This window comes from Peromyscus maniculatus, chromosome 15 (assembly GCF_049852395.1).
Source record: "Peromyscus maniculatus bairdii isolate BWxNUB_F1_BW_parent chromosome 15, HU_Pman_BW_mat_3.1, whole genome shotgun sequence".
NCBI classification, from domain to species: Eukaryota; Metazoa; Chordata; class Mammalia; order Rodentia; family Cricetidae; genus Peromyscus; species Peromyscus maniculatus.
In genome coordinates, this window is record NC_134866.1 from 34359818 (window position 1) to 34387424 (window position 27607).

The window sequence follows — 27607 nt, forward strand, 5'->3', positions numbered from 1 at the left end:
GATCCCCGGGCCAGCGGTACAATCAAGGACACAGAACAGTGCTTTCTACGCTGCTGAAACTAAGAAATCACCTGGGAAATGAATACACGAAGGTTGGGTATTTGTAATGTGTGTTGTGGACTCTGAAGCTTTCTGTCTATTAATCTATTGGAAAATGTCACAGGTTTTATTGTTGTTAATTGTGAGAATAATGCTTATCACAGACTTCAAAGGTCCTCAGAAGTCCCAGTATATTTTGTGCAGTGTAAGATAATTTACCAGATTGATACAGATGTTTCAACTCAGAAATATGACACAGGACAACATACGCCAGAATTTGATGGGGGGGGGGGTTGATCAAATGGTGAGTTAGTGGGAGGGTAATTGTTGGTTAAATGGTGCTGCTCTGGCTGGCTGCCTCCTGTGGCAGCCATGCTGGCGGAGGAGAGTGCTGATCGGAAGAATCACGAGCCATGATACCTTTTTAGAGCTTTATTAGGAGAGGGAAAGAAAGAGAGAGAGAGAGGAAAGACAGAAGGAGAGAAAGAGCGGAAAGAGAAGGTGCGCACAGAGGGCCCACCCGCTTTTTAGGCTGGGACACCATCACAGGCTGGTGACATAATTAAGGACAGAATCCTTACAGTAATGATACATAAACCACACAAAAGATTTTTTTCCAGTAATTTATGGCCATGCCAGTTTTCTCTTCATATAATGCTTTTAAAAATTATTTTTTTAGGTTATCATACGAAGGAATGGGTTTTGTCATGGCATCCTTGAACATATGTGCCATTATACTTTGTTCCCATCCATTTGCTTAGCCACTTCCTGTCCCTGTTCCCATCCCTGCTTTTGGGGTTTCAAAAACAATGAATAGGAAATTCATTTATCAGTAACTATGCTAATCCAAACACTTCCCGGGGTTCAGTATTTCCACCTTCCTGTTTGCACACCTCACCGCTCCCACGGTACAGATGTTTACTGTTTTCCCACGTGGTGATGATCCCATTTTGACACAGTAGAGTTGGTTTCCATCCTTGGAGCACTGTGAGGGCAACAGGCAGACACAGTTGGAAGTGTGGGCTGCAATGAAAGAGACGGTGTGAGTCATCGCAGACAGTCCTTCATGGCTTGGTTGTACTTAAGCCTTTCCCGTAGTACTGAGTTCCTTGATGGCGATCAAGAGAAAGCTGCAACTAGGGTGACATTCCGAAGGACCTAACAGTTGCTGGATGACAAGATGAGACTTTGAGACAGCGGAGTGCCCTCCGAAGCTAGCAAGACTCCAGAACTGGGCCATTGCTGACACCTTCTGGGACTCGTGACCTACATCCAATCAGGATTTGAGCTATTTCTCTCACTCACTCTATTAAGCCATCTATACAAGGTCTGTGATGTATCTTTTCTCTGGGCACTTCTTATTTACATTTTTGTTATTATTTATTGGACATGAACTCTGAAACAATGCATTGTGCCAAGCACTTTACATACTTTATTGAATCCTTACAAACCTATGATCTCTCCTGTACCAGTTCTACAGATGAACAAACTGAACTCAAGAGTTTACCTGTGATCAAACAGTTAGGAAACAGTAGGGGAGGATGTTTTAATAAATGACCTACAAGCCTCAGCATGTTGATATAACTCTATGTCATATTTACTCATTTCATACTAAAATATTACTTGGTTGTACCTGTTGTCTGTATTTTTAATAAGCAGTTAATTTGGGTGATTCTCCTATAAGAGCCAGTTTTGGAGGCACCTAATCACTGCATAATTCAAACAAATATTGCATTCATGAAACCATCTTCCTTTTCAGTGTGTGTGTGTGTGTGTGTGTGTGTGTGTGTGTGTGTGTGTGTGTGTGTGTGTCTGCTGGAGTCCAGCTCTGAACTGTCGAAGGGTTCTGGGGGGAGGAGAGAGGAATGAGGACATGATAGATAGAAAGATAGAAAGAGATGATAAGAAAGACAGAGACGCTGGGCGGCAGTGGTGCCCGCTTTTAATTCCAGCACTCGGGAGGCCTGGTCTACAAAGTGAGTTCTAGAACAGGCTCTAAAGCTACACAGAGAAACCCTGTCTTGAAAAACCAAAATAAATAAATAAATAAACAAATAAGCAAATAACTTTTTTAAAAAGACAGAGACACAGGATAGCTTTGGGAGGGCCCTGGGTCAATACCCAGTTGCCTTGAGGTTTATTCCAAAGGGCTTTTTGTACAATGCCAAGGGGCGAGGCAAAAGACCTCCCCCTTTCAAGATCAAAGCACAATGTAAAGCTAAGTATAGGATCCTTTAAAACACCTGGTAACCACACCCATGGCCAAATCATCCTATTACACAGCCCTGTTGGGTAAAGCAAGCTCAGATTCTCTGACCTTCAGTAAGCTCTCACTAGGAAGCCTCTGTGAGTCTCCGTGTGTGTGTGTGTGTGTGTGTGTGTGTGTGTGTGTGTGTGTGTGTGTGTGTGTGTGTGTGAAGAAGGCAGAGGTTGCCATCAGGTATCTTCCTGGATTGCTCTTTACCTTATCTTACAGAGACAAAGTGTCTTGTTGAACTTGGAACTTGCCTATGTTAACTAATCTGTAGCCAGCTGGAGAAGGTAAGGGTAGTGGGAAAATCTCGTGTATTGTCAGAGGGATGGATGTGGAGAAGGCCAAGAGATTGTTCCACCTTGCATAAGAAAACTTATGCAAGAAATGAGAAAGGTGACATCTTCACTCTTTTTTTTTTTTTAATGTCATTGTGATTTGTACCAAGTCTGTTTATTTTCAGCACCTCAGGGCCATTCCCACCATGTCTAGCCAGGAATCCTTCAACACTCAGTCCTCACACTTCCACGCTCATAAAATCCAGGTCGGAAGACTCTTCTCTCTCTTACAGTTCTTATCACACTGCTTCGCATTAAAGTGAGTCATGCAAGAATTGTTAATGCAAGTTCTCCAAGGACTGTGAATAGTCTGAGGGGGAACAAAGAGTCCTTTATGCTCAGCCCCCTCACCAGACTGTACAGGAGCATCCATAGGTGGGATGCTAAATGGGGTTTTGGTGAATGAATTTCCCCTTTCTGTTGGCTGGTTTGTTGGTAGTGGATATTTTTGTAATTCAGACAGAATATTTAATATCCATAGAAATAGATCCCCTAAGGGAGCCATTTCTTTTCTAAGTTTTGAAAAAAGAACATCTTGTTACTTTGGCATTCCACTTTAGACTCTTTTATAATTTCATTTTAGATGGGGAAGGGGAGGAGTATTGGAGTCCAGTGTAATCATGAACACAGTCTAAGGAAGATGGAATTCAATCCAACTTAACATTACGAGGACCACAGCTTGCGGCGAGTGGGTTGGGTATAAAGTACGTTTCTAAATCCTCTTTCTTTGTAAATGCATTAGCTTGTACTATTTGGTGGTGCTACTCCCAATGTTATTCACTGTGATGCTGACATGTGGTCATCAGTTAAAGACTGACAGAAGCATAATCGGCTACTTTCTGATGGGATTTGAGGTCTAATCCACAGGAGGCACTTCCTGCCTGGGATACTAAGACTGGTTAAAAGCATATAGCTGGGAAGGTCCTAGGCTCTAGGAGCAGTGTGTGTGTGTGTGTGTGTGTGTGTGTGTGTGTGTGTGTGTGAGAGAGAGAGAGAGAGAGAGAGAGAGAGAGAGAAAAAGAGAGAGAGAGAGAGAGAGAGAGAGAGAGAGAGAGAGAGAGAGAGAGAGAGAGAGAGAGAGAGATATGTCCCTGCTGCTGTTTTGTTAAGTGGACTTATTGTCAAACTGCCTTCTAAATATTTATGTTTATACCCGTAGATTACTGCTGCTCTCCACCATGATCTGAGAAGCCTCTTTTTGCCATGGGCAGTCAGTCAATGTGGAAACTCAGAGCTGGTTAAAGTGCTGAGAATAAGACACTGGTGTATCCTCAGCCCTAAACAGGACATTTCTATTACCCCACCCCACCTGGAAGGATCAGGGATCATCCAAGAAGAGCGGGTGGAAGGGATGTAAGAGCTGGAGGATGGAAGGACTACTGTGAAATGCTGCCTTCTGAAAACAATGTTTCCATTACACTCATGCACCCAAGGCAGGCATAGGGAACCACTTAAGGCCTTCATGGACAAACCAGTCCAAAGGGAGAAAGGCTCATGAGATAAGGCGCTATTGGCAATTGATGCTTGTTGGGGGAAAGGGAATTATTTTTCTTCTTGTGGGTGGCTATTGGTGGGATGTCTATGTTCAGGTGGATGGCTGTCTATGCTCAGGTGGATGGCCCCACAACCACGCAGTACTGTACTTAGTGGGTTATGGAGGGTGATGATGAAAAGGAGGAGAAGGAGACATGGAGGCTGGAGGGGGAAACACTTGGAGTATGGCTAAGGGGAGTGAGAGAGGGGAGTTTGACTTGGGTATGATGAAGAGGCACTCTAAATGTGTACAAAGTTGCCAAGGAATAAATAAAAGTATAAAATAATACTGTCTGAGGCTGATCATTTCTTTAGAAAAAAAGGTACTTTTAGTTGCTTGACTATGTACAGAACCCAAATTGTCTTTTAATTATATAAACAAATCTTTTCATTAAGAAATGCTTATATATTAGCTTTATTTCCCCCAAAACATTCTATTAATTTGAGCAATACTGATTAAGTATTGCAACATCTTAGTATTTCTTTTGAAAATGAACTTGTGTTAGTAGAGTCCGTGGGCACTTAGTAAGCAGATATTTCATAAAAGGACACTAGTGAAGCAGACGTTTCAATAAAGTTGCATTGCAGCAATTATTTTCAAGTCACCTAGATTTGAAAAGAATGGTTTATGGAAAAATAGTAAAACAAAATCTTTTTAAAGGAAGAATTTCACAAAGACCTTCGTTATTGAGAGGAAAAAAGCAAAATAACCGTAAATATCTCCCTAAATCCCAACTTACCCAATAAAGTCAGAGACCATTTAAAAAAAAAAATCATCCAGCTGTCTAAATCCCTTCTATTTTTTTTTTCTTGTAGAAGGGATTTTGGGACAGAATCTCACACTGTAACCTGGCCTGGCCTGGAAATCACCTTTAGCCCTGGTTGGTCTTGAACTCATTAAATCCTCCTGCACCAGCCTTTCAAGTCCTAGAATTGCAGGTTTGAGCTCCCAATCCTGGCTCTCTGTTTCTGGCAAAAATATCCATGTACTACAATTTTCAGTGAAAATGTTTATATTTAAACATAGAAAGGATTCTGCATAATACTCGCAGCTCTTTTCTAACACAAAATACTGTTTCTGAGAGAAATGTCAAATGGTTAACGTTGTTGGCCAAACAACTAAAATATAGATTCTAGAGGCTTTATCTATAAGAGATTTTATAGTGACCAGCACTGGGTGGTTTCTGAAGCAGACCCCTGTTTTCCGTCTCTTGTGTGGAATTGCCCTGTTCAGATGTGGCATTGGATGTTAAAGACTTGGGTCCTGAATGAGGGCTAAATCAGATGGCCTGTGCTCTGTAAAGTCATGAAGAAGATGATTTTGGTTATCAGTTTCAAACTGATCAGAAGGAGTGTGGACTTGAGTAGGACATTTTCTTCTTCTCTTAGATGAAGAACCTTGGTCTGGGAACTGAAAGGGCATACTTAAGAACATCAGGTGGCTTTAGATGAAACAACCCCACAGGTTTCTACTGTGGGCTTTACTTCTAAGTTTCAGATACATTTCTTGAAAATGTGTCTTAAGGGGAATCTAGATGCCCATTTGAGTTTTGTTAACTCCTAATCTCTAACCATTTTGTAAGGAATTGTCAAGATACAGATTAAAAACATCATTAAATATTATTTACTCATTGCTTTCATTTTCTAAGGCATATGTTAAAGAAATAATTTTGGATTAGCAGAACCATCTGTGATAAATTTTTCTGTCATAGCACTGCTTATAACACCAACGTATCAGGGAAATTTTAAACTAATTAAACATTGGATAAATAAATCACAGTTAATATTTGCACAGACTTTTGTAGACATTAAAATTATGTGACAATAATATCAGAGCATGGAAAAAGTTCTATTTAAATCATGTTATATTAAATGAACATATCAATTTATAAAATATCCTCTATAGTATGTTCCCATTTTATCTTTTATGTGTATTGTATGCAGGGCAATACATGAGATATGTGAGGCACCAGGGTCAATTTTTTTTTAATGGATTTGGCTGTCTCTATAAGTAGTGATCCAAATGAGAATGTCAGTACAATATTGGTAGTCCAATTTCAAGCAATTTTGAGCAAATCGTCCTTTCTGAATTATTTACTTGCTAGCTTGTGCTCTGAGATTTAGAATCTACCTCTGGAACAGAAATGATACTGTCCCCACGGGTCATGGAGCTTTTTGTGGAGATCTGGTTGACCTTACAGGTCAGGTGAGGAAGGGAAGCAGTAGAAGATCAAAGATTGTTCCATAGGTGAAAAACAGTGCTGAGTCCATGGGACCCTGAACTTGGGTTCAGAATATCTGATTGAATAATACTGCCAACCCTGCATATTCCCAGTCACTAGCAGAGGAATTAAAGAAATTTAAGGAAAAAGTTGCAGCAACTGGTATCCACATTGAAACCTACTCTTTTCTAGATAGTACAGTTGGCTCTCTTGAGTCTGAACCAACAGGGAAAAAATTAGATAATTCTCATGAAGACTCTTCAACTGGGGTATGGCAGCACCTGCCTGAAGCTAGAGAGCAGAAAAAATATTCCCCTTACTGGAATCTAAGGATAACACTGTCTACAGGTACACAGGAAAAGACTGGAAAGATACACAACTGAATAATAAGGTAGTTACATTTAATTTCTGGTTGGTCATCTTTTGTCTTTTCTACTTAGATCATTAAAACTTTAATAAAAATAAATAATTTTTGATTAAAGTCAGGCTGTTCTAGAAATATGATGTATAAATGTGGAGGGCATAGACCATGCCATCTGAGTAGAACTCAAGTAAGAGTATTTCTAGTATGTTTTTCCAGCAGTAGCTTACCTGAGCATTTTTCCCAGTCATAGCAGGTGTCATATCCACAGGACACTCTCTTTGTGCTATTCAATGCAAGTCGTAGCCTCTCAAGACCCCATTCTAACTGTGGGCCTTCTTGGCAAGAACCAGTATGCACAAAATGGAACTGGTTGTTGTTTAAACATTTTTCAGCCAAAAATTTGCAAGCAGATGAAGTGGAGTATTGGCTGGATCCCACATCAAATATGCAGAGATCTTCTGAATAATTTCTGCGCAAGGAAGGAAAGCAAGCGTTATATGTGAGGGCAGGAAAAAACATATGACACGTTGCCAATTTAAGACTCAAGTTGTCTTCCCCTCCCCATTTCATCTTGTATTGCTGCTCAGACTCATCTTTTTGAACGTCCATCTTAACCTTGGCATTGCTTATAACTGAATTCAAGTTTAAGTCCAAACAATTGAGCAACCAAGATTTTCTATGATTAGCTCCAACCAGCTGCCCTGTTTTATTTTTCCCTCCCCCAAGACCCTGTTTAGTATCTGGCAATTATATCAATCACATCTCTAAACTCTTAAGATTGTTTTCTTGCTAGCACCCATTGGCATTGCATTCTTTCTCTTTGCTGATCTACGTAGCCCAGAGTCTTTATCTCCTGGGAACTCTAAATAACTAATCAATTGCTGCCCTACTGTATCTATATCACTATATAACATTTTAAATGTGTTTGTGCTGTGCTTTAGAGCGCGAGGCTTTAAGTCATTCCTTGGCTGACTTGCTTCATCTCCACAGATAAGAGGATACATCCCGCTACTATGAATGTAATATGAGATCAGTTTTTCTCTTGGCTGAGAGCACAGATCTCTGAGATTACTTCAAATCTGAGTTCTTTTTGTGGTGTCTGCTTCAGAGTTAACAGTCAGTGCACCAGTGTGTAAAGTTATTTCCAGAAAGTAGAGCTTTCTCTGTTCAGAACAAATAAGCCATGTGCTAGCCACTCTCAACACCTGTACTCCTTGGGAGAAGAAATGATGGGCAGAGGAAGGATGGGAAGGTGTAGCATAGTTCTGATGGGCTCTCCAGGGGTAGCATATATGCTTAAGATTTGGTGTTGCACAGACACAGAAAAAAACTTCCCAGGTTAACAGGACAATATGGATACTTTGAATAGTTTCCAGAAAGCTGGTTCTGGTAACAAGACTCCAAAAGGAAGAATCCTTTTGCGGAAAAAACCGAGGAGCACAAATTGAGCCACCTTTGGGCTCATGTACATTGGAGGGACTGTAGAGAAAAAGGCCCTCTGTGCTTTCCCAAATAATGGGGACTGAGCATTTACAAAGTTTGTCTACATTTGTACAGAGGAATCTGGGAGCTAATGTGCTGTGGATATCGCTCTATATAAATAAAACACTGATTGGCCAGTAGCCAGACAGGAAGTATAGGCGGGACTAACAGAGAGGAGAATTGAGGAAACAGGAAGGGAAGGGAGAGACACTGCCAGACGCCACCATGACAAGCAGCATGTGAAGATGCTGGTAAGCCACAAGCTACGTGGTAATGTATAGATTATAAAAATGGGTTAATTTAAGATAGAAGAACTAGATAGCTAGAAGCCTGAGCCATTAGGCCAAATAGTTTAAATAATATAAGAATCTGTGTTTATTTTATAAGTGGGCTCCGGGACTGGCAGGGTTGGTGGGAGCTGGAGAGAAAACTCTCCAGCTACACCAATGAGTGTTAAACGTGACATATTCACAAAGGTTATAGTCTGTTGACTTCCTCGCCAACATATATATGTTCTGTTGCTATCTCAGGAAATGAATCTAATTTGACTCTGAGAAAGTTAGCAAGATGAAGCAAGAGATGGGTCTTCCAGGGAAAAGAGAACTAAACAAAAGAAGAATGTTTCCACTTGTCGTCTTCTTTCCTGCTCTAGCAGAGAATCTCTGACCATGAAATAATCTTAAAGGAGGAAAAACATACAAAAAGGATGAGTCCCTGTTTTATCTGAAATGAGAGACCCATTATTACTTTTCTACTGCTGTGATAGTGATAAAACGCCATGAAAAACACAGCTTATAAATGAAGTGTTTAATTTGGGACTAACTCTTCCAGAGGGTTGGAGTCCATGGCCACCACGGTGGCAGAGCGCATTAAGGCAGGTAGGTGTGGTGCTGGAACAATAGCAGAGAGCTCACATCTTGATTCATAAGCATGGAGCATAGAGACAGCTAACTGGGAATGGAGTGGGCTTTTCAATCCTCAAAAACCACCCCCGTGACAAACCTCCCTCAATAAGAGCAAACTGTTGCAGAAGATTTGTTTGTGTTGTTGCTCCGAGACCACTAATAGAGTTGGACCCTAGTTCGGAGGGCGGAGTCCACATTCAGCAGCCTGGAGTTGACCATAGAGTTTTCTGGCCGACTCAGAGGAAGATAGAGGGACACACAGGAGGAATAAGGAGGGGACCAAAAGATGCGTGCCTAGTTCTATCTGGGAAGTGGGAGAGGAGGGTCAGTCTCTGTTACTCGGTAGATCTCTCAGGTTTACTTTCTAATATTTAACTCCTGAGTTTTATTTTTTAATAAAACAATAAAAGAAGTTGCAGTACCATACCTCCCAACCTTTCCCAAACAGTTCCGCAAACTGGGACCAAGTATTCAACTCTATGAGCCTGTGAGGGCCATTCCCATTCAAACCACCACAACCCACCATGCTTTTCCACTTTTCTTTTTTTTTGTGAGATAGAGAAATAAAGTTTTATCAAGCAAATGATACTTGGGATTTCTTTTACATTCAACTGAGATGAGTTCTTAAAAGTAAAAAGCAGTATTGATACCTCTGGATCTATTCAGTAAAGGGAAGGGAGTTATAGCAACAGGGAGCCAACAATAATCACCTGAGAACTTCTAGTTTTTCTGCTTTCTGCCCAGCATGAAAGAAATAACCAGCAAGTGAGTGTGTGTGTGTGTGTGTGTGTGTGTGTGTGTGTGTGTGTGTGTGTATAGTCCATACTCATAACACTTTCTTTACTTCAACTTATTGGAGTTACTACCTTAAATTACATTCAGTAAGGAAGGGAAGGCTATGACATAGTCAAGTTTGGAAGTTTTAAGTGGGCAAGAGCAATTTTTTAACACACAAAAATTAGACTGCTTACATATACAAAAACAACAGGAACTTAGGGAGCCAGGCTGAGACATGATTTAAAAAACTTGCTCCCTTGGAGGTTAGGAAAGTGAAGGGGGAAATGACAGTTATATTCTAATCTTGAAGATAAAAGAAATAATTAAAAAGAGCCTGCTCCGCAATAGGGAAAGATGAATTCAACTGAACACAGGAGTTTCAGTTACGTGAAAATTAATGTTTTGTGGTTTGTGTGTCAAGGTCAGCCCTCTCCATCGAACTAGCTGTGCTAGAGTGGTTTTCTCAATTTGCGAGCACACTTCAGAGTGCTTCATACCTGCAGTCTTCTTCTGGAGACATACAGACACACTCGGATCCTGACTGTTTTTGTCCTGGTTGACAAAGGCCCTTTGATTTTGTCGGAGCATCTGAAACAAAAGACAAGAGAGAGAGAAGAGAACAGTGTCCTCGAGGGTTTCAAGTGCTGAGCTTGAGTTCAGGAGAGCAGACAGTGGGGAAGGCTTCTCATTTGTCTCCTGCATCAGATCTTTCATTGGGGCTTCTCTAAAGAAGGTGTCATGAAACAGTCCATCTGAAATGTCCTTCCCAGCTCACTTCCTCTGCCATTTTCCAACCTAAAATTGCTGTTGAGCTCAGAAAAAAACAAAAACAAACAACAAACAAAGAAAACATGGGAATGGTGAGAGTTTCGTTCCTTTGTCTTTCAGATGTTGAGGGATCATTTTTTTCTGATGCTCTTAGCACTCTGCTAGGTTCTGAGACTGGACTGAGCAAATCATGCCTCACCTTGTGGGGGCAGACAGCTGTTGATCAAACGAGCACAGGGATACAAAGAAAATTGCTAACAATATTGGTGTTATTAAAGAGAAAGCATGCAATCAGAAAAATTGATGCTACTAGGGAGGTTAGGAACAGGGAGGTATGTGTGTCAGGAAGAGGGCAAGGGGACTGTTAGAAGCTTGAAAATGTTCCGAACGAAACAGCATGTGACTTTCCTGGAACTGAGAGAAGGCCAGTGTGGCTGAGTGCCGAACAACAGTAGCATGCAACCGGAAGTGGTGCACGATGGGAATTAAGGTGTCTAGTAAGGCCATTCCCCCTTTATTTTCTAAGCAGTACAACTTTGATGGTCTTTAGGCAAGGAAGCACGTAACAAGAGCAAGTTTGGGTCTTGAAAAAGAGATAAGCTCTGACTTTAGTGGAAAAACAGCTTTGGGGAGGTATAGAGACGACAACTATGGTATATAGTGATCTATGGTGTTATTGTGGTGATTTGGGTACAAAAGGGATGGTAGTGTAGAACAAGGGTCCAGATGTGACAGAAGAGAGAAGTAGGTAACTTATATGTGTGTAGGTGGCAAACTAGAATGAAGTAGGTAAGTGTGTGTGTGTGTGTGTGTGTGTGTGTGTGTGTGTGTGTGTGTGTGTTAGAATAAATTCTGTCAATATTGCAGTAAGTTATGACAGCAGTCAAGCTAATTCTTAGTGTCTAGTTTACATAAGAGAAGAGGCACTGGGGTCTTTTCAGGAAGGGAAAGTATCAGAGGAAGGTTGATTTCAGGCAGGGGACGATGAGGAATCAGACCTCTTTCTGCCCATGTTGGGTTTGTGGTACCCTTCGCCTACTGAGACTTAGAGGGGTTTGGGTATCCCTGTTTAGAGCTCAGCAGGGAAATCGGTGTTGAGAATTTGGTTCACCTAGGGAATTGTTGAGGCTGCAGATATGAGTAGGATGCCCCAGCACAGGAGTACAGCGTGAGGTGGTGGGGCAAATGGTCGTCTAGGGAGACTCCAGCACTGAGTGTTCTTGCGTAGGCAGGAACCTGTGAAAAACAAGCCGGGAGGGAGGAACTAATGTGAGAAAGTCAACACGGCTGAAACCTGTGGGGAGGCCAAAGACAAGAACAAATATAACATCTGGGAGATCTAGCGTTGTGGATGTTAACCATGAGAATCTTGCAATTTGGGGTGTGTGTGTGTGTGTGTGGTTAATGTCTCGAAAGTCCAATTTTCATACAAGATGATGTAGCAGTTGATCCATTTATATACTCTATGTACTAGGATTCTATTGGTTAACTAAAAAGGAAAGAAGAGAAGGAGGAAAAGAATGAGGGGAGGTGGGGGGAAGGAGAGATTTCCATGAAGACAGAGGAAGGAAACCACAGTGGTTCTTTGATGAATTTAAAGGGGGGGGGGTAGTAATTCAGGAGAAAGGAGACAGCAATTTGGACCAAGGTACCAGACACAGAACTGGAGAGAAGTAGATACATTCGAGACTTCTTATCTCATGTGCACAAAATAGTATAACCATGGGTTTGTAAATGAAAGTAGGGGCAGTTTTTTTAAACAGGCAGCATGGATTCAGGAGACTGTATACCATACAGATCTCAACTGAGAAAAGTAGGAAAGATTCGAAAAGAAATAGGCTTGAACTAGGATGAAGAATTGAACAGAGTCCACGTGAAGGAAGGGGACTACAGTGGGCAGTTGATACTTGAGGTATATTCTCTATAAGGAAAAAAAACCTTGGTTTTCTTTGTTTCCAGGGAAGGCTACCCCGAGGGATTTTTAGAATAGCTGCCTTAGATGTAAAGCTGACATCCCAAGCATGTTGGACGAGCCAAACTTCCCTGAGCTGGATCTGATTCTCAGCATCCACAGGACCAGAATGCTTTTGTGAACAAGTTAATTGTTACGATAGCAAGTAAACAACCACATTCAGATATTCATTAAATCACATAGCGGAACATGGAATCTGGCTCCCAGTTTCCCACTTAGCCTATTGTGCACAAGATTTGACGAAAGGGGTTTTTGTTAGAGACCCAACTGAGTACTGAAAAGAGCCATGGGGTGGGCTTTCCTTTTCGCTATTTTCACTTTTCTACCATTATCTTCTTTTGGAACCTTCATTCCATGTGGTGAAAAGTAGCCAAGAACCTAGACGAACTTGGGGGATTGTAGCTCTAATGTGGTAAGTAGCATGCATGTCAGAAGAGGTGAGTGGGGTAGGCTGCAGCTGTGCAGATGCACACTGACATGGAGAGGGCACCATTGTTTTTTACACAATTGTTCTACGCCCTTCTCATACTGGCTACAGAGAGGCCCGGAGCCTGTTTGCAGTGAGAAATCAACTTCAGGTGGTGCGGAGCATCATCTTGTCACTGTCACTTTGAAGTGCTCAGTGACCACACACACGAGCTTTTCATGTCTCTGGTCCCTGATTCTTCAGGAGGAAGCTGGTGCTGGAAGTGAGCCATCGAGAAGGCCAAACTCAGGAGCAATGTAATGGAGGACATTTCCCAATCTTTGAAGTGCTGAGAACAGGAGGACTTTCCGAGGTGGTGTGCAAAGGGTTGGTCCTCGAAGGAAGGAAGGAAGGAAGGAAGGAAGGAAGGAAGGAAGGAAGGAAGGAAGGAAGGAAGGAAGGAAGGAAGGAAGTGACTGTGGAGGAAAGTGTCGGTCACCTTGTTTCTTCATGGTGAAAACACCTTTTCATACGAGAAAGGCCAAGAGTCTGTCTTTGGCCAAGTGACAGCCTGAAAGTGTCTTTACCTCACTTTGACTATTTAAAAATTTTTTTTTCTTTCTTTGACTATGGCCTTTACATAGGAGACATAGTATAGGAGATGTTTTATTTCCTTTATTTAGATATAAGATATCTCATGTCTCTTTGTTTATAATTTACATTTCCAAAGACAGAGTTGGGTATGTACATATGTATGTATATATATATGTATGTATGTATGTATGTGTGTGTATGTATACATTCCTGCTCTTATGAACAAAATACTACTCAGAGCATCTTAACTCTGGAAGCCTGAAATGTCCAAGCATATCTCCTCTTCTGATGTGCATATTACTTATCATTATTATGCTCGAGAACCTGTGATCCAAGACACAGCATTCATCTGAAGTTCTCACCAGTTCCCACAGGATCTATCTACTTAAGGTTAGTTGAAAGGTTAACTTTCTACCCTTCCCTCAAATACTGTGAAAGCTCAGAAGAGAACAAAGGATCAGGGCAGCAAGGCCCACAGGGAGTTGGGAGAGCTGATGCATAAGCTTGGGCTCATTTTCCCTCTGTGGGTTTCTGTTCTTTTCAAAAGCGAAATTAGCTTAATATCTTATCTCAGATGCATCCTCGAGAATTCTGATTAAAAGTGGGACATTACGCAAAAGTACAAGTATCACATGCTTTCTCTCATAGGGAGTGGGTACAAAAGAGGGGAATGGCCAGACGAAAAACAAATAATAATGTATTTTCTCTCAGGGTTAGATTTATCTACATCAGGAATATATATTCCATATGTGGCAGAGAAGCAGAATAAGGAATACATGGGGGGAGGAAGGTGACCAACAAGAGGTAGAGAGGAGAGAGAACATGAGGGAGGGGAAATGGGGACAAACAGGAGCCAGAAACAACGATGTACATAAGCAAAAAGGTCATGATGGCACCAACTGAAAAGTCAGTTTAAGGAAAGCTTATAAACTTAGGGCTGGGGACATGTCAGTGCTTGCCACGCAAGCATGAGGACTTGAGTTTGGACCTCCATCATTGCTATAGAGAGCTGAATGTGGCAGGGTCTTCCTGCATTCACTGGGAAGCGGAGACAGGCAGATTCCTGGAGCTCTCTGGTCAGTGAGCCTAACCAAATAGATGAGTGACAGGTTTAGTGAAAGTTTCTTTCTTTAAAAAAAAAAAATGAGATGGACAGTGGCCAAGGAAAACATCCATATCAACTTCTGGCCTCCAGATATGTGAGCATATATGTGCATACATACCCACTCACATACATGTGTAATACAAATTCTCTCTCTCTCTCTCTCTCTCTCTCTCTCTCTCTCTCTCTCTCTCTCTCTCTCTCTCTCTCTCTCTTTCCCCCTGCCCCCTCTCTCTCACACACACACACCACTCCAAAAGGTAATTAAACATTTGAAAAATCCAGCTATCCTTGTTATATAAATTGATTCAACATGTAAAATGTCAAAATAAAGAAAAAATGGACTTATTTTTAAGACAAAGGCTTTAAATAGTTAAATAAAAGTGATTTACAAAACCCATTTTTAAATTAGTTGTGGATGAGACCACTAAAAAGATCTAGGGAAATATGAAAATTCAGTAGTGTTCTCTAGTCAGTTGTTTCAAAGATATTTCTCTCTATTTTTTTCTCTTCAAAACAATTGTTCTCATCTCTAGGGACACAGGATTTGCCAAGGGAGGTTTCTTAAAATTTTATATTGACTAAAAACTTTTAAAATTGATATATAAAATGTGTTTATATTCTCGGTGTTCCATGTGACATTTTGGTACATGCACACATTAGTGTTGTAATCAAGGTTAACAGATCTATTTCTTCTACTTCTTTGTGGGAAAAATATTCAAAATTTTCTCCAGCTGGGAGCATTTTAAACAGATATCAGACACTGATTTCTTTCCAGTTCGGTAACACCAATATCAGAAAGATGGGGCTTGGGCAGATTTTAAAAGGATGCCACCCAGCACTGAGAGACATTGTTTAGAGAAGCTGATATTGGAAGAATCAGATGATGGACTAAAAGCCACTAGGAAATTTCAGATTTAGGTAATTAATATAATGCCTAATTATATGCCTCCCACTTCTTATTGTTCTTTATTTGAACCAAAATTTTCAGTTAGCTATCAGTTCTAATCTTGTTAGATGAGAGAACTTGCATTCCTTGGACTGTCTGTAAATAACCAAGTTTTCTATTGGAATTGGAAATTGAACTCACTCTCTAAGATGTAAAGACATTCACTTGGCTGGTAAGGTGCTATCTCATCATTGACACAGGATCCCCTGTTGTCTAAAATGCACTTGAGAAGCATCAATGTTGCAGATGCTGAATTACCCATCCTGTGGAGCCAAACCATATGAGAATCCCAAATCACCTTTTTCGCAGGTCAACGAATTTGAAATGGGAGGAGTCCAGGAGTCTCCCTCGCATGTGTATCTTGATGGCCCAGAAACAACAAAGCCTTTGGGACATGTCAGCTCAATGGATTCACCAATCTTATACACTCTCTGAAATGGGGAGATTGTCAGGACATCTTGAACAACTGGCTTGAGGCACTCGGTCCCTGCAGGGAGAGAAATACCTCAGATGTGTTCAGTGGAGCAGAATAGTTAACAATAGGCAGATGATATGTGACTAAAGAGGTAATGCTAGTGAGCTTTACTGTGTTTGTCCAGTCATGGGACCTCCTCTTAGTCAGTGAAATTTGGACCCCTAACTTCTCAGAAACACCACTAAAAAGCCATTTGTTCTGACAGCTGAGCTCTATTTGCCAAGGAATTAGCTCCAGAAACATCTGACTTTTGTTACAGCTTTTGAATATTTTTCTTTCAAGAAATATTTATTTTACTCTTATACCTCTTGAGTTTTTCTTTCTGTTTAAAGATTTATTTTTATTTTATGTAGACGTGTGTTTGCATGCATGTGCGTGTGTGAACCACATGTGTGCCTAATGCCATGCCTATGGAGTCAGAAGAGGGTGCTAGATCTTCTGGAACTGTATATACAGATGGTTGACAGCTGCCGTGGGGTTCTTGGAATCAAATCTGGATCCTCTGCGTGAGTAGCAAGTGCTCTTACCTTCCAAACCATCCCTCTATCTACTTTTTGTGTTTTTCTTAAGGTAAATCACAACACTGTTGAGTGACAGGTGCAGGGCATTTTAAATGTAAGTAGTCCCATAAGGTATTTGAGGTCTACTTATGAGTCTTGTTTGCATCTCAGTTTTTACCTTCCCACAGCATGGGTAGTCACAGGAAACATGTTTATTAAATCTTTCCCAGTAAAGGATGTGATTGTACCCCTCCTTCAAGAATAGTGGGTTGGAGATAATGGCAACTCATACAAAACCCCAAATCTGAGCGTTATCTTTTTTGGGGGATTTATCCATTTGTTTCAATTTTTACATCACCCAAGGCAGATTCTTGTGGTTAGATAAGTTTTCTGGTTCCATGCATTTCTTGTTTAGAGACATACTTCATAGCGCTATGTGCATGAGGCTAATATGCAAGGGCAGGAGAGCTGAAATCTGGTATTTTAAAATATCACTTTAGCAAATGAACCCCATTTACTGCTTCATTAAGTCTTTTCACCACAGTTACTAAAAAACAAATAGTAAAATGAACTGAACCGATTTTGCTCTATTTGTATTGGGCACATTCATTCTGCAGGGGAGTCATGCAATCGCTTGTCCCGCTCTCACGTTGGCATTCGACATCTCCTTGCCTCCAGGTTCTGTCTGGTAAACATCTGTAGTACTGGTATCCCACAGCTTTGAATCCAGTAAGACAGGAAATTTCAACTTCCTCCCCAACGGAGTACAGTTTCTTTGCATTCTAGAATTAAAACCAAAAGCAGAAATTATGAGTGTGATTGATTGTCATCTCTGAATATTGGAGGGTCTTCCTGGATCCTGCCCATTGCATACTCTTGTTATATATTCATTCACACTGTCTTCTCCTCAACATAGCCCAAACATCATTCTTTTCATTCCTCCTCAACATAGCCCAAACATCGTTCTTTTCATTCTTCCTCCTCCTCATCAGCATCTTTGTTCCCAAGTAACTTTTCAGCTGTTTATCCTCTGAGTTAATTTTTCTGCTCTAAACAAATTACCATTTTTGTACTTAAAAACCTGCTCCCTTGGGGGCATGATGGTACATGCCTTTATTCCTAGCACTTGAGAGGCAGAGGTAGTAGATCCCCATGTGTTTAAGTCCAGCCAGGACTCCACGATGGAGCTGGTGTGCAGGCCTTACAGACTACAGCGGGTTGCCCTTTCTGCCTGAGCTCTGTGTGCTTCCTAGTCTGTGGAGATGCGAGCAAGCCTCCTCATGCTCTTTTCACAATGGACAGGAGCTCCCCTTGCTGTGGTCTGTTCAGCCACAACTTTCCCACCTGAAACCATGAGCAAAAATACATCCTTCCTCTCCTGAGTTGCTTCTGTCACGTAATCTTTCAAAGATGTAGTCATTTCAATTTTATCTCTCTCTCTCTTTTCTTGAACACGTGTCACAGCAATGAGAAAAGTGACAAAAATTCCTAGTGTTGCTAGAATAGAATGGGTTTCTGCTCTCTGTGTTATGGCTATACACTGTGTGATCATCCTATAATTATAAGCGTGTGCCATTGTTATTGAGATGAATGGGCTGCAGATCAGTTAAAAACTGCTCCTTTTCTAGCAACTGATTAGTTATCATATATTTTCCCAGATAATGGATAAAGCATTGCCTTATGCGGGCTCACTAAAAGTTTCAAGATAAAAGCGGGTCTTGCACTTCTTGGTTGTTAGTTTAAACTAACCCATGCTACTATCACCACCTCCTGCCGTTTCCTTCTGCAGAATCTGTATTCTAAAGAAACAAAGCCACCTTCCTGTCTTTGATCCTATGTGGGAGCCCGTTCTGGGGTTCCTCGTGGCTTTACCCAGCAGGTCCGAATAGAGGATGATCAGGACCACGGGCCTGAGTGCAGGTGTCTGAGATGGCCTGCACTTGGCTGTGCTGGGGGAGGAGGTCTTTTGCTCCACCCCTTGGCGTCTCTATAAAAACCCTGGACCAGAGACAGTCCGGGCCCGTTGGAATAGGTTCCAGGCCCTCTCGAGGCTATCCTTTATTTTCTATCTGTTTATCTCCGCAACATTCTCCGCTATAAATCCTTCTATCTAATATTTCCTGCTGTTCGCACTCAAGAAAACTCTGGGAAGCTGTGGGGGTGGTGGGTAAACGCCCCACAATCCTAGTAGTCTCTTTTGTTGTCCATGCCCTCATGCCATCTTCCACTGGCTAGTCCATCTGCCCTGGCCACCTTCTTCCTGCCTTTCTCTCAAGACCCAGCTCATGCGGAACACCCTTTTGGCAAACTCCCGCTTCCTAAGGTGCACTGAACTTTCCTCTCTGAAGCATCTTGAACAATGCTTTATCTAGCTTTTATCACATTTAGCTGCTTTGATGCTGAAACAAGTGGCAACTTCACAACTCTCTCTCTCTCTCTCTCTCTCTCTCTCTCTCTCTCTCTCTCTCTCTCTCTCTTTCCCCCTCTCTCTCTCTTTCTCACACACACACACTTAGAGAACCCTCAGTAACTCTTTGAAATTGTGAAAAGCATCATCCTACCTAGGAGAGCTGGTAAAGGAGCCCCCTATTCCTTTACCAGGAGGGAGAAGAATACTAAGTTTTTATTAGAAAGTTCTTCTCAGAACCAAACTTGGCAATCTGACGGTGAAAAACTGAGCAACCAGCCTTTATCATGACTTGTTCATGTTACATCCTAGAAGAGTCTTAATGTCTTGGATACAAAAAGACTATCCTGTTGGTTATTATTGATGTGTCTTTATTTCCAAGGGAAGTGAACTGTTAAGAAATATTGATGACTTGGATCTTTTTTTTAATTAACTGCACACTTTAAAAATTATTTTACTTATTACTGGTGTGTGTGTGTTGTGATGCAATATGATGTGTGTATGTGTAAGCATGCCAGAGTTCCTGTGTAGAAGTCAAAGAACCACGTTTGGGAGTTGGTTCCATTCTTCTACCATGGGTTTCATGGATTGTACTTGGCCAGGGCTTGTATAGTAAGCACCTTTACCTGATGAGCCCTCTCACTAGCTGACTGCTGTATACTTTTCATTCATGCATTTCTCCTGAAACAAGTTACTGCTTTGAACGTCTGTCTTCATTTCTCCAATGAAGCAATAACTTATAAAAACATATTGTCATCATTGAGCTTATTCTCCAAACTCCACAACTCTGCTAAATAATTCTTCTGGTTGTTTGCTTGGTTTTGCTTGTTTGCTTTTGAGACAATATTGTATTAGTAAGCCTTGGCTGGCCTGTAATTCACTATGTACACCAAGCTGGCCTTGAACTTACATAGATCCACTTGCCTCTGCCTCCTGAGTGGTGGGATTAAAGAAGTGCTTCACCACACCAGGTTTAAAAAACTCTTTTTCTAATACATATATTGTTCAGGTCTGTGGGACTTGGTTACAGCATCAGGGAATAGAGTAAGAGAGATAATCTCATTTTTATAAGAGGATCCATAAGCATAATGAATTCATCTTTAAAGCCTCAATGGGTTTTTTAAATCAAATAATAAGGAGTTTTTAATAGTTCTTACATGCAGCTGGTATGAATATGTTAAACATTATTTAGGCAGCTAGATCTGATAATACATAATTTTGACATCTCTGTTCTAAAGCAGGCACCAGAAAATGTTTTTCTATAAAGGGCCTGTATCAGTCAGTTGTTGGTCATAGAGCATCTGTCATAATTATTCATATTTTCTAGTACTGCTGGGAAGCAGCCAAAGGTAATATGTAAATAAATGAATATGGCTGTGTTGTAAAATTTAGATTTTTAAAGTAACAAACTAGATCGAGCCTCTAGGCTGTAGTTTGCTGACACCTGTTCTGAAGAATTTGGCTCCACTCTATGACTCCCAGCCTAGAAGCATTAGTACTGGATGGGAGTTTGTGGATATTGGCTTTTTGGGGGCCTGTGGTGGTTTGAAAGAAAATGGCCCCCATAGGCTCACAGGGAGTGACATTTTTAGGAGGTGTGGCCTTGTTGGAATAGTTGTGGCTTTGTTGGAGGAAGTGTGTCACTAGGGTGGTGGACTTTGAGGTCTTAGAAGCTCAAGCTAGGCCTAGTGGCTCAGCTCACTTCCTGATGCCTACCAATCAGGTTGTAGAACTCTCAGCTCCTTCTCCAGTACCATGTCTTCCTACATGCTGTCATGCTTCCAGCCACAAAAATAATGGACTAAACCTCTGAATGGTAAGCTAGACCAACATTAAATGTTTTTTCTTTATAAGAGCTGCCATGGTCATGGTGTCTCTTCACAGCAATAGAAACCCTAAGTAAGACAGGGCTTCACCTGAGAGCTAGTGAACCAGAAACTGTAAAAATGCAAGTGGCTGATCTGTGTTTTAATATACCCTCCATTGCATTGGTGAGACTGAGCTCTCTACTCTGGAATAAAGACTGATTGAAATTACCTCCTTCCAAAATGCCTCCTCTTAAGACCTTTAGGTACAGTACATTAAAAGATACAATATGGGCTATTGGCCATGGATATCTGTGAGAGTGGGTTTAGAGATTTGTGTTACTGAGTTTTCATAATAAATGTACTGTTGGAAAAGGATTAATTTAAAGGTTTTATTCAGTTTAAAAATGTAAAATTGACAGAGAACATGCCTTTTGTGATCAATTTTAACATTATATATATATTTATACACACACACACACACACACACACATATATATATATATATATATATATATATATATATTTATATCTAAAGTCACAGACATTTGTGACAGTGAGTGCTCACTTCTTATAAAAAGCATAGGAACATATTGTGGTTTGATGAAAAACATGAAATTAAAAAAACATTAGGCTGGGCAGTGGTGGCACATACCTTTAGTCCCAGAACTTGGGAGGCACAGGCAGGTGGATCTACATGAGTTCGAGGCCAACCTGTTCTATAGAGTGAGTTCAAGAACAGCCAGGACAACACAGAAACAGAGAACAGAGAACAGGACAACAGAGAAACCCTGACTTGCAATTGTATTGATTGCTCAAGGATTTTACAGATTTCTAACCTAAACAGATAATATAGACTCAACACCTCAAATCGTTATATCGAAGTCTCCTTTATATCTCAGAGAATCTGCCTTAGATGATGCATGTTACTTCACTCCGACTCAGAAATAAACAGCCAGGTCTCAGTTGCAGACTGTTACAGCCATCCAAACCTACCCTGTGCTGAAGCTCCATTCTCTACTAACACAGTCTACTGCTTTCTTATGACCCGAGTGGAACAAAGGAAAATGTCACCTGGCTCTTCCTTGACTAACAAGCAGGCATGAAGATACCTCTGGGAATTCATGATGAAAGTGTGTCCCAGAATTTCTGGATATTCCTTTATGCTTTTGAGATAACATATTCTTAAAGTAGGAAAATAATTCCAATGAAGAGAAAACACATATGTTTCAAGTTCTGTTTTTGAACTTTAAGCCAAAAGTTATGGTTAGGATGCTTACCCAGATAAATCCATTTTCTGGCAGAGCTGGCTGAGGACACCCTGAATCTGTTTCTTTCTCAGGAAGGTCTACCTCTTTCATTTCTTCATTGTCACTGATACATGGTTGTCCCCTAAAAGGGAAAAATAGATAAGTGTGCGTGCACATATATATACATACATATATTAAAGCAACATGCCCACTCTGTCTGCATATTTATAACATACAGATACTGATTAAATAGAGAGAACCCACTGCTTAGTGAACTAAGCATAGGGGCAGATTTGGTGCTTTAATAGTACATTGTGTAGGCACATCTAAAATTCTAAGTGTTTTTATTATTATTATTATTATTATTATTATTATTATTATTATTATTATACAGTAGTCAATGCCAACCAGTGATCCTTGGTTCCCTTGCACCCAACCTTACACATTTTCCATTATTGAGAATGTACAGTCTTCCTCTTGCCGCTGCTCGCCCTCACAGCGCTGCCCTCCTCGCTGGGGAGCAGGGTTATTACACTCCCGAGTTCTCGATCTCCTATAAGCCGCATTGCACGTGCTCCAGGATGACCAGCAGCTCCAGTTTCCATCAACTGCGTCTGCAACAGAGGAAGACCCATTGCCATCCTGCTGCAAAAAAAATTGAGCTTTGAAGCTAGGACAGCCTGGTTTCTTCACATTTGCTTTGTGGGACGTTATCACTTTACAGTGAGGACTGAATGAACTTATTTACGGAAGGGGTCTGGAGATACATTGATTACTTTTCCCGTTCTCAAATGCATGAATAAAATAGCAAAAGCTATGAATCACTTGAATCATCAATAAACATATCAGTAATATATTATACGCACATGCATGACAAACACATGTATGTGCATATATACACATATATGTAGAAATGATAAAATTTTCTGAACAAAATTATGGTGGTTTGATTAAGAATGGCCTCCACAGGCTCACATATTTGAATGCTTGGTCATCAGGGAGCGGCACTACCCGAGAGGGACTAGGAGTGTGGCCTTGTTGAAGGAAGTGTGTCACTGGGGGATTGGCTTCGAGGTTTCTAAAGCCCAAGCCATGCCCTCTGTTTTTTCCTGCTGCCTTCAGATTCCCAGCTAACATGCTTCCTGCCATGTTGTTAGTGGACTAAACATCAGAAACTGTGAGCAAGCCCCAATTACGTACTTCCTTTCTAAGAGTTGCAATGGTATCATGATATATCTTCATAGCAAGAGAACATTGAATAAGACAGAAATAAATATCAAATTACACTTTGATAGGTATTAGAACATATTCCCACTCCTAGGCTTCTCCCTTCCTCTAAAGAAAATTCGAGTTAATATATTTAGCCATGTATGAAATCTTTGCCTGCGGCAAAATTTATCCCTTTATGAACATCCTGCTTATACATTATAACACACATAATAATATAATTCTCCAGTATAAGTATGCGGTGGTTTGAATAATAAATGCACCCCACAGTTTCAGACATTTGAATATCTGATCCCTGGCTGCTATCCCTGTTTTGGGGAGGCTTAGGAGGGGTGTCCTTGCTGGAGAAAGTGTGTTGCTGGAGTTGGACTTTGAAGTTTCAAAAGCTGCGTGCTGTTTCTGGTGTTCTCTCTTTGCTTCCTGTTTGCGGTTCTAGATGTAAGGTCTCAGCTGCTGTTCTAGACACCCACCACCCACCACCCGATTTTTTTTTTTTTTTTTTTTTGGTTTTTCGAGACAGGGTTTCTCTATGTAGCTTTGCACCTTTCCTGGAACTCACTTGGTAGCCCAGGCTGGCCTCGAACTCACAGAGATCCGCCTGGCTCTGCCTCCCGAGTGCTGGGATTAAAGGCGTGCGCCACCACCGCCCGGCGGAATCTAATTTTTGGAGGCTTGTTAATAAGGTGGAGGTTGCTAGTGAGTTTTATTTTGCTTAAATTTGTCAAGCTATAATATATTTCTGAGTGGGCAAGGCACTGACCTCACAATCAATCCCTGGCACTTACCGGACTTGTAATCTGGAGACCGCCTCTCACAGTTCTCCCCGTAGGTACCACTCTGGCACACACACAGACACTCCGTGCCTGAGAGCATGGGACGGCCATTATTAGGACACGGAGCGCACTGGCAAGGGTCAAACTTGGCGGCATATTCTTGAAACGCTTTCCTGAGGTTGTTCCGTTTTGTCACCGCACACGGGATGTTTCTGACCAAGTCGGTGATTGGGGCGAGCTGAGGACAGGTGACAGAGAGCTCTAGTCACTTCCACGTGGGCGTTGTTTTTACCACTGCAATCTAGTTCTCATCGAATCAGTGCTTACCAGAAAACCTCACACTTCCAAGGAATTTTTAGAGAATCTAGTATAGATTTTGGGCTATTGAGCCAGAAGAGGAAAGCCCAGTGCCTGGGGGCGAGTGCAAACTGCTTCGAATTAAGCATTCGCTGCATGTCCACAGGGGAGGGAGTCACATGTTGCTTATTTGGGCTTGTATCATGTTATTTATTAAGCATCAAATACAAGTAGCTAAAGTGCTGAGGCAGGTCACCAAGAATTACTAATGCTCATTAGTGCTCTGTCGTTACCTCATTAACTGATTCAGGCAGGGAGCTCTGGAGAGGATGAGGAGAGGTTTCATTGCTTTCTGTCTATGGATGTACTTTTGTTGGAGTCAGTTGAGGAAATGCACCAGGGGAGGAAATGGATGGTGAACTTGCCATTCATGTGAATGGGAGGATTGTAGAAACAGATTACACAGGTAACAGGAGGAAAAGGAGAAGTGCGCTCACTCTGTGCCGAAAGAAGCAACCATCTAGTGTAGTGCCGGCTTTGTTCCTACCATCATCTGTGGAACTCACATGTTTTCCTGCTTCATGTAAAGGATCCCGTGTTTAGAATGACTCAACTGTTCTTTCTGTATTTAAATGAATAAGCATAATAGCTTTGGGAAGCCTCTTAAAATGTAGTTATGTCATAGGCAAATCTGACTCTACATGACATAATACTATAGAAAGTACCCGATGAACAGCAAAACTCACCTTTTTGTCTAATTACAACAAATACAAAACTGGAAAATCAAATCTATGGCTATGGAAACTGGAAATCAAATGGATCTAAAATTTTCTTGATGTGTTCAAAAAGTGGAGTCGCATGAAAATCACAAAAATGAATATTACTGTTCCATAGGGAGATGAAGAGTGCTAATCCCAGGCATGTATGAGCAATGTTATTCACTAAATTCCTCTTCTCAGCATTTCATGCATGCCAATAATTCTAAATATGGTACTAGAATGCTCACTTAAAATTTAAAGGTAATAGATGTGCAATCTAACATTTTTAAAAAGATACGTCATGCCTGTATATTAAAAACAGGCATTTTGTTTATCATCTGAAAAGGAAATGGAAAGAGAATTGTGTGGCTTGCAGTCTGAGCTGGTGACAAATTGCTGCACCCCTCTTAGCCCTAACATTCTCCCGTCTCACCTCAAAATCAATCACAACAGGGTTTTCCTTCACTGATTCTAACCACTCAGAAAAGACTTTCTCCTCTGGACCAGAGTTCCCCTTCTCCCAGGCCAAGGCTGCTGCTTGCTGACTCCTCCCACCCTGGACCAGGGATATGGATTTCTCTGCTCCCTGCAACAAAGAACCTGCAAGATATGGAAGAAAACGATCCATTCAATTTTATTGAAAACTCATACTTTAAAGACAAGTCAGTCTTCGCAGGAGAGCCATGTAGAGAACACGGTTAGGTAGTACCAATGGGTGAACTCAGAGAAAGGAGGGAAGGAACATTCCTTATCTTTACAGGGGGGGGGGTTAATAATCTAGATTACAGTAATGGTGCCAATGGCACCATTTAGTCAGCACAGGGCACACACCAGGCTCATCACACACAGTATCTTACATAGTTCTCTCGACAGTCCTAAGTAGGTATTAGTGTCACTGCAGATGCTAAGGCTGAAAGCAATTTGTTCTTGAAGCACGCAGTTAGCAACAGGCAGCAGTGGGATGGAAATGCACCTTAGTCTCTGACTCTTTGGCTCTTCACTATTGGAAGCCAACATTCCCCTACGTTGGGGGTCCATGGAATGACTCACACCACGGACTTGCCGACTGCTATGCTAGAAACTGTCACTAGCTGGCCAACCCCCACTCCCAAACAGTGATAGGTTGTTTTTAAACTTGCACCTTCACACATGAGTAGGAGGTGAGAAGAGGGAAACTAAACTGAGTGGCATGACAGCCAGTGATGCGGGTGAGAGTCAGCCCCATCACTCTGGTACCATAACAGCCATTGATGCGGGTGAGAGTCAGCCCCATCACTCTGGTACCATGACAGCCAGTGATGCGGGTGAGAGTCAGCCCCATCACTCTGGTACCATGACAGCCAGTGATGCAGGTAAGAGTCAGCTCCATCACTCTGGTACCTCCTCTAGACTTTCAGGAAGGGTAGCCATGTCACTACTGTTCAGAAATTCTCAGGTGAGATGGTGTAGAATGGAAGACGTACTCTCTCACATGAAGAAAGAAGTCTCATCATTTTCAAAGGGAAGACATAAAAAATGTTTAGACATTTTTGTATTTATTTTGGTAGAACAGCAGGGGTTGGGGGGAGGATAAATTAGTGCCTGACCTTATATTGATGTTGTTGTATTGATTGACAGGACAGTGATGTGTCGTGCAGCTAATTTTCAGATTGGTACCATATATTTCACAAACAGATTGATCTCAGTAAAAGTTATATATGCTGGGCGTGGGGTCTTAAGGAGGGAAAATTGTTAGTAGAATACTATTAGCTGGTTTTAACAGAATTCAGTTTCCCCGTACCCAGGGTCCTCTGCTTGCTAGGCAAACATTCTACCATGAAGTTATATCCCTAGCAGCCTTTTGTTGTATGTCACAGGGTAAACTACAGAGTCAAACTAGCTGGTACAAACTCAGTGTTTAACATAGGGCAGATTTTGTTCTTCTCACATAATGAGGATTCTCAAGATACACACTGAAAGTAAACACTACGATTATTTCCATGTTGTGTGTGAGAAATCCTAGACAAGGGAAGATTAAGCTCTTGATGTTGATCACATAGTGAATCAACACTGGAGACAAAGTTTGAATTCAGGCAGTGGGCCCTGCAAGGGTGATAGTTTCTCAACATGTTAAAAAATGTCATCATGCAGGGTCGCTTGGCTCAGTCTGGGAGGAGAGGACTGGACCTGCATGGACTGAGTCTACCAGGTTGATCTCAGTCCTGGGGGAAGCTTTGCCCTGGAAGAGGTGGGAACAGGGGGTGGGCTGGGGGGAAGGGAAGGGGGGCAGGAAGGGGGAGAACAAGGGAATCTGTGGCTGTTATGTAGAACTGAATGGTATTGTAAAATAAAATAAAATAAAATAAAAAGAAAGTATCATATATACATCATAAAAGGTGAGACTATAAGATTGAGTAATATATTGAAATTGTCT

The 27607-nt window shown here is 41.4% G+C and overlaps 1 protein-coding gene across 2 annotated transcripts in view; it reads right to left on the reverse strand.

Moving 5' to 3' along the window:
• Positions 1 to 456: 456 nt before the first annotated feature.
• The window catches only part of C6 (complement C6), a 78436-nt gene continuing 51285 nt past the window's right edge, over positions 457 to 27607 (reverse strand). Inside the window, exons 10-18 of one of the 2 annotated variants that reach the window (XR_013044721.1) lie at positions 25628 to 25794; positions 24152 to 24377; positions 22582 to 22753; positions 22170 to 22281; positions 17327 to 17459; positions 16001 to 16189; positions 10409 to 11915; positions 6975 to 7216; positions 457 to 1062 (exon numbers count right to left, since the gene is read on the reverse strand). Coding sequence is in view for 1 of the 2 variants with exons in the window: in XM_042261492.2 (XP_042117426.2) it covers positions 881 to 1062; positions 6975 to 7216; positions 10409 to 10499; positions 16001 to 16189; positions 17327 to 17459; positions 22170 to 22281; positions 22582 to 22753; positions 24152 to 24377; positions 25628 to 25794 (1514 nt within the window). In the remaining variant the exon portion in view is untranslated. The remainder of the gene's footprint in view (positions 1063 to 6974; positions 7217 to 10408; positions 11916 to 16000; positions 16190 to 17326; positions 17460 to 22169; positions 22282 to 22581; positions 22754 to 24151; positions 24378 to 25627; positions 25795 to 27607) is intronic. The other variant, XM_042261492.2, reaches the window with a different exon arrangement.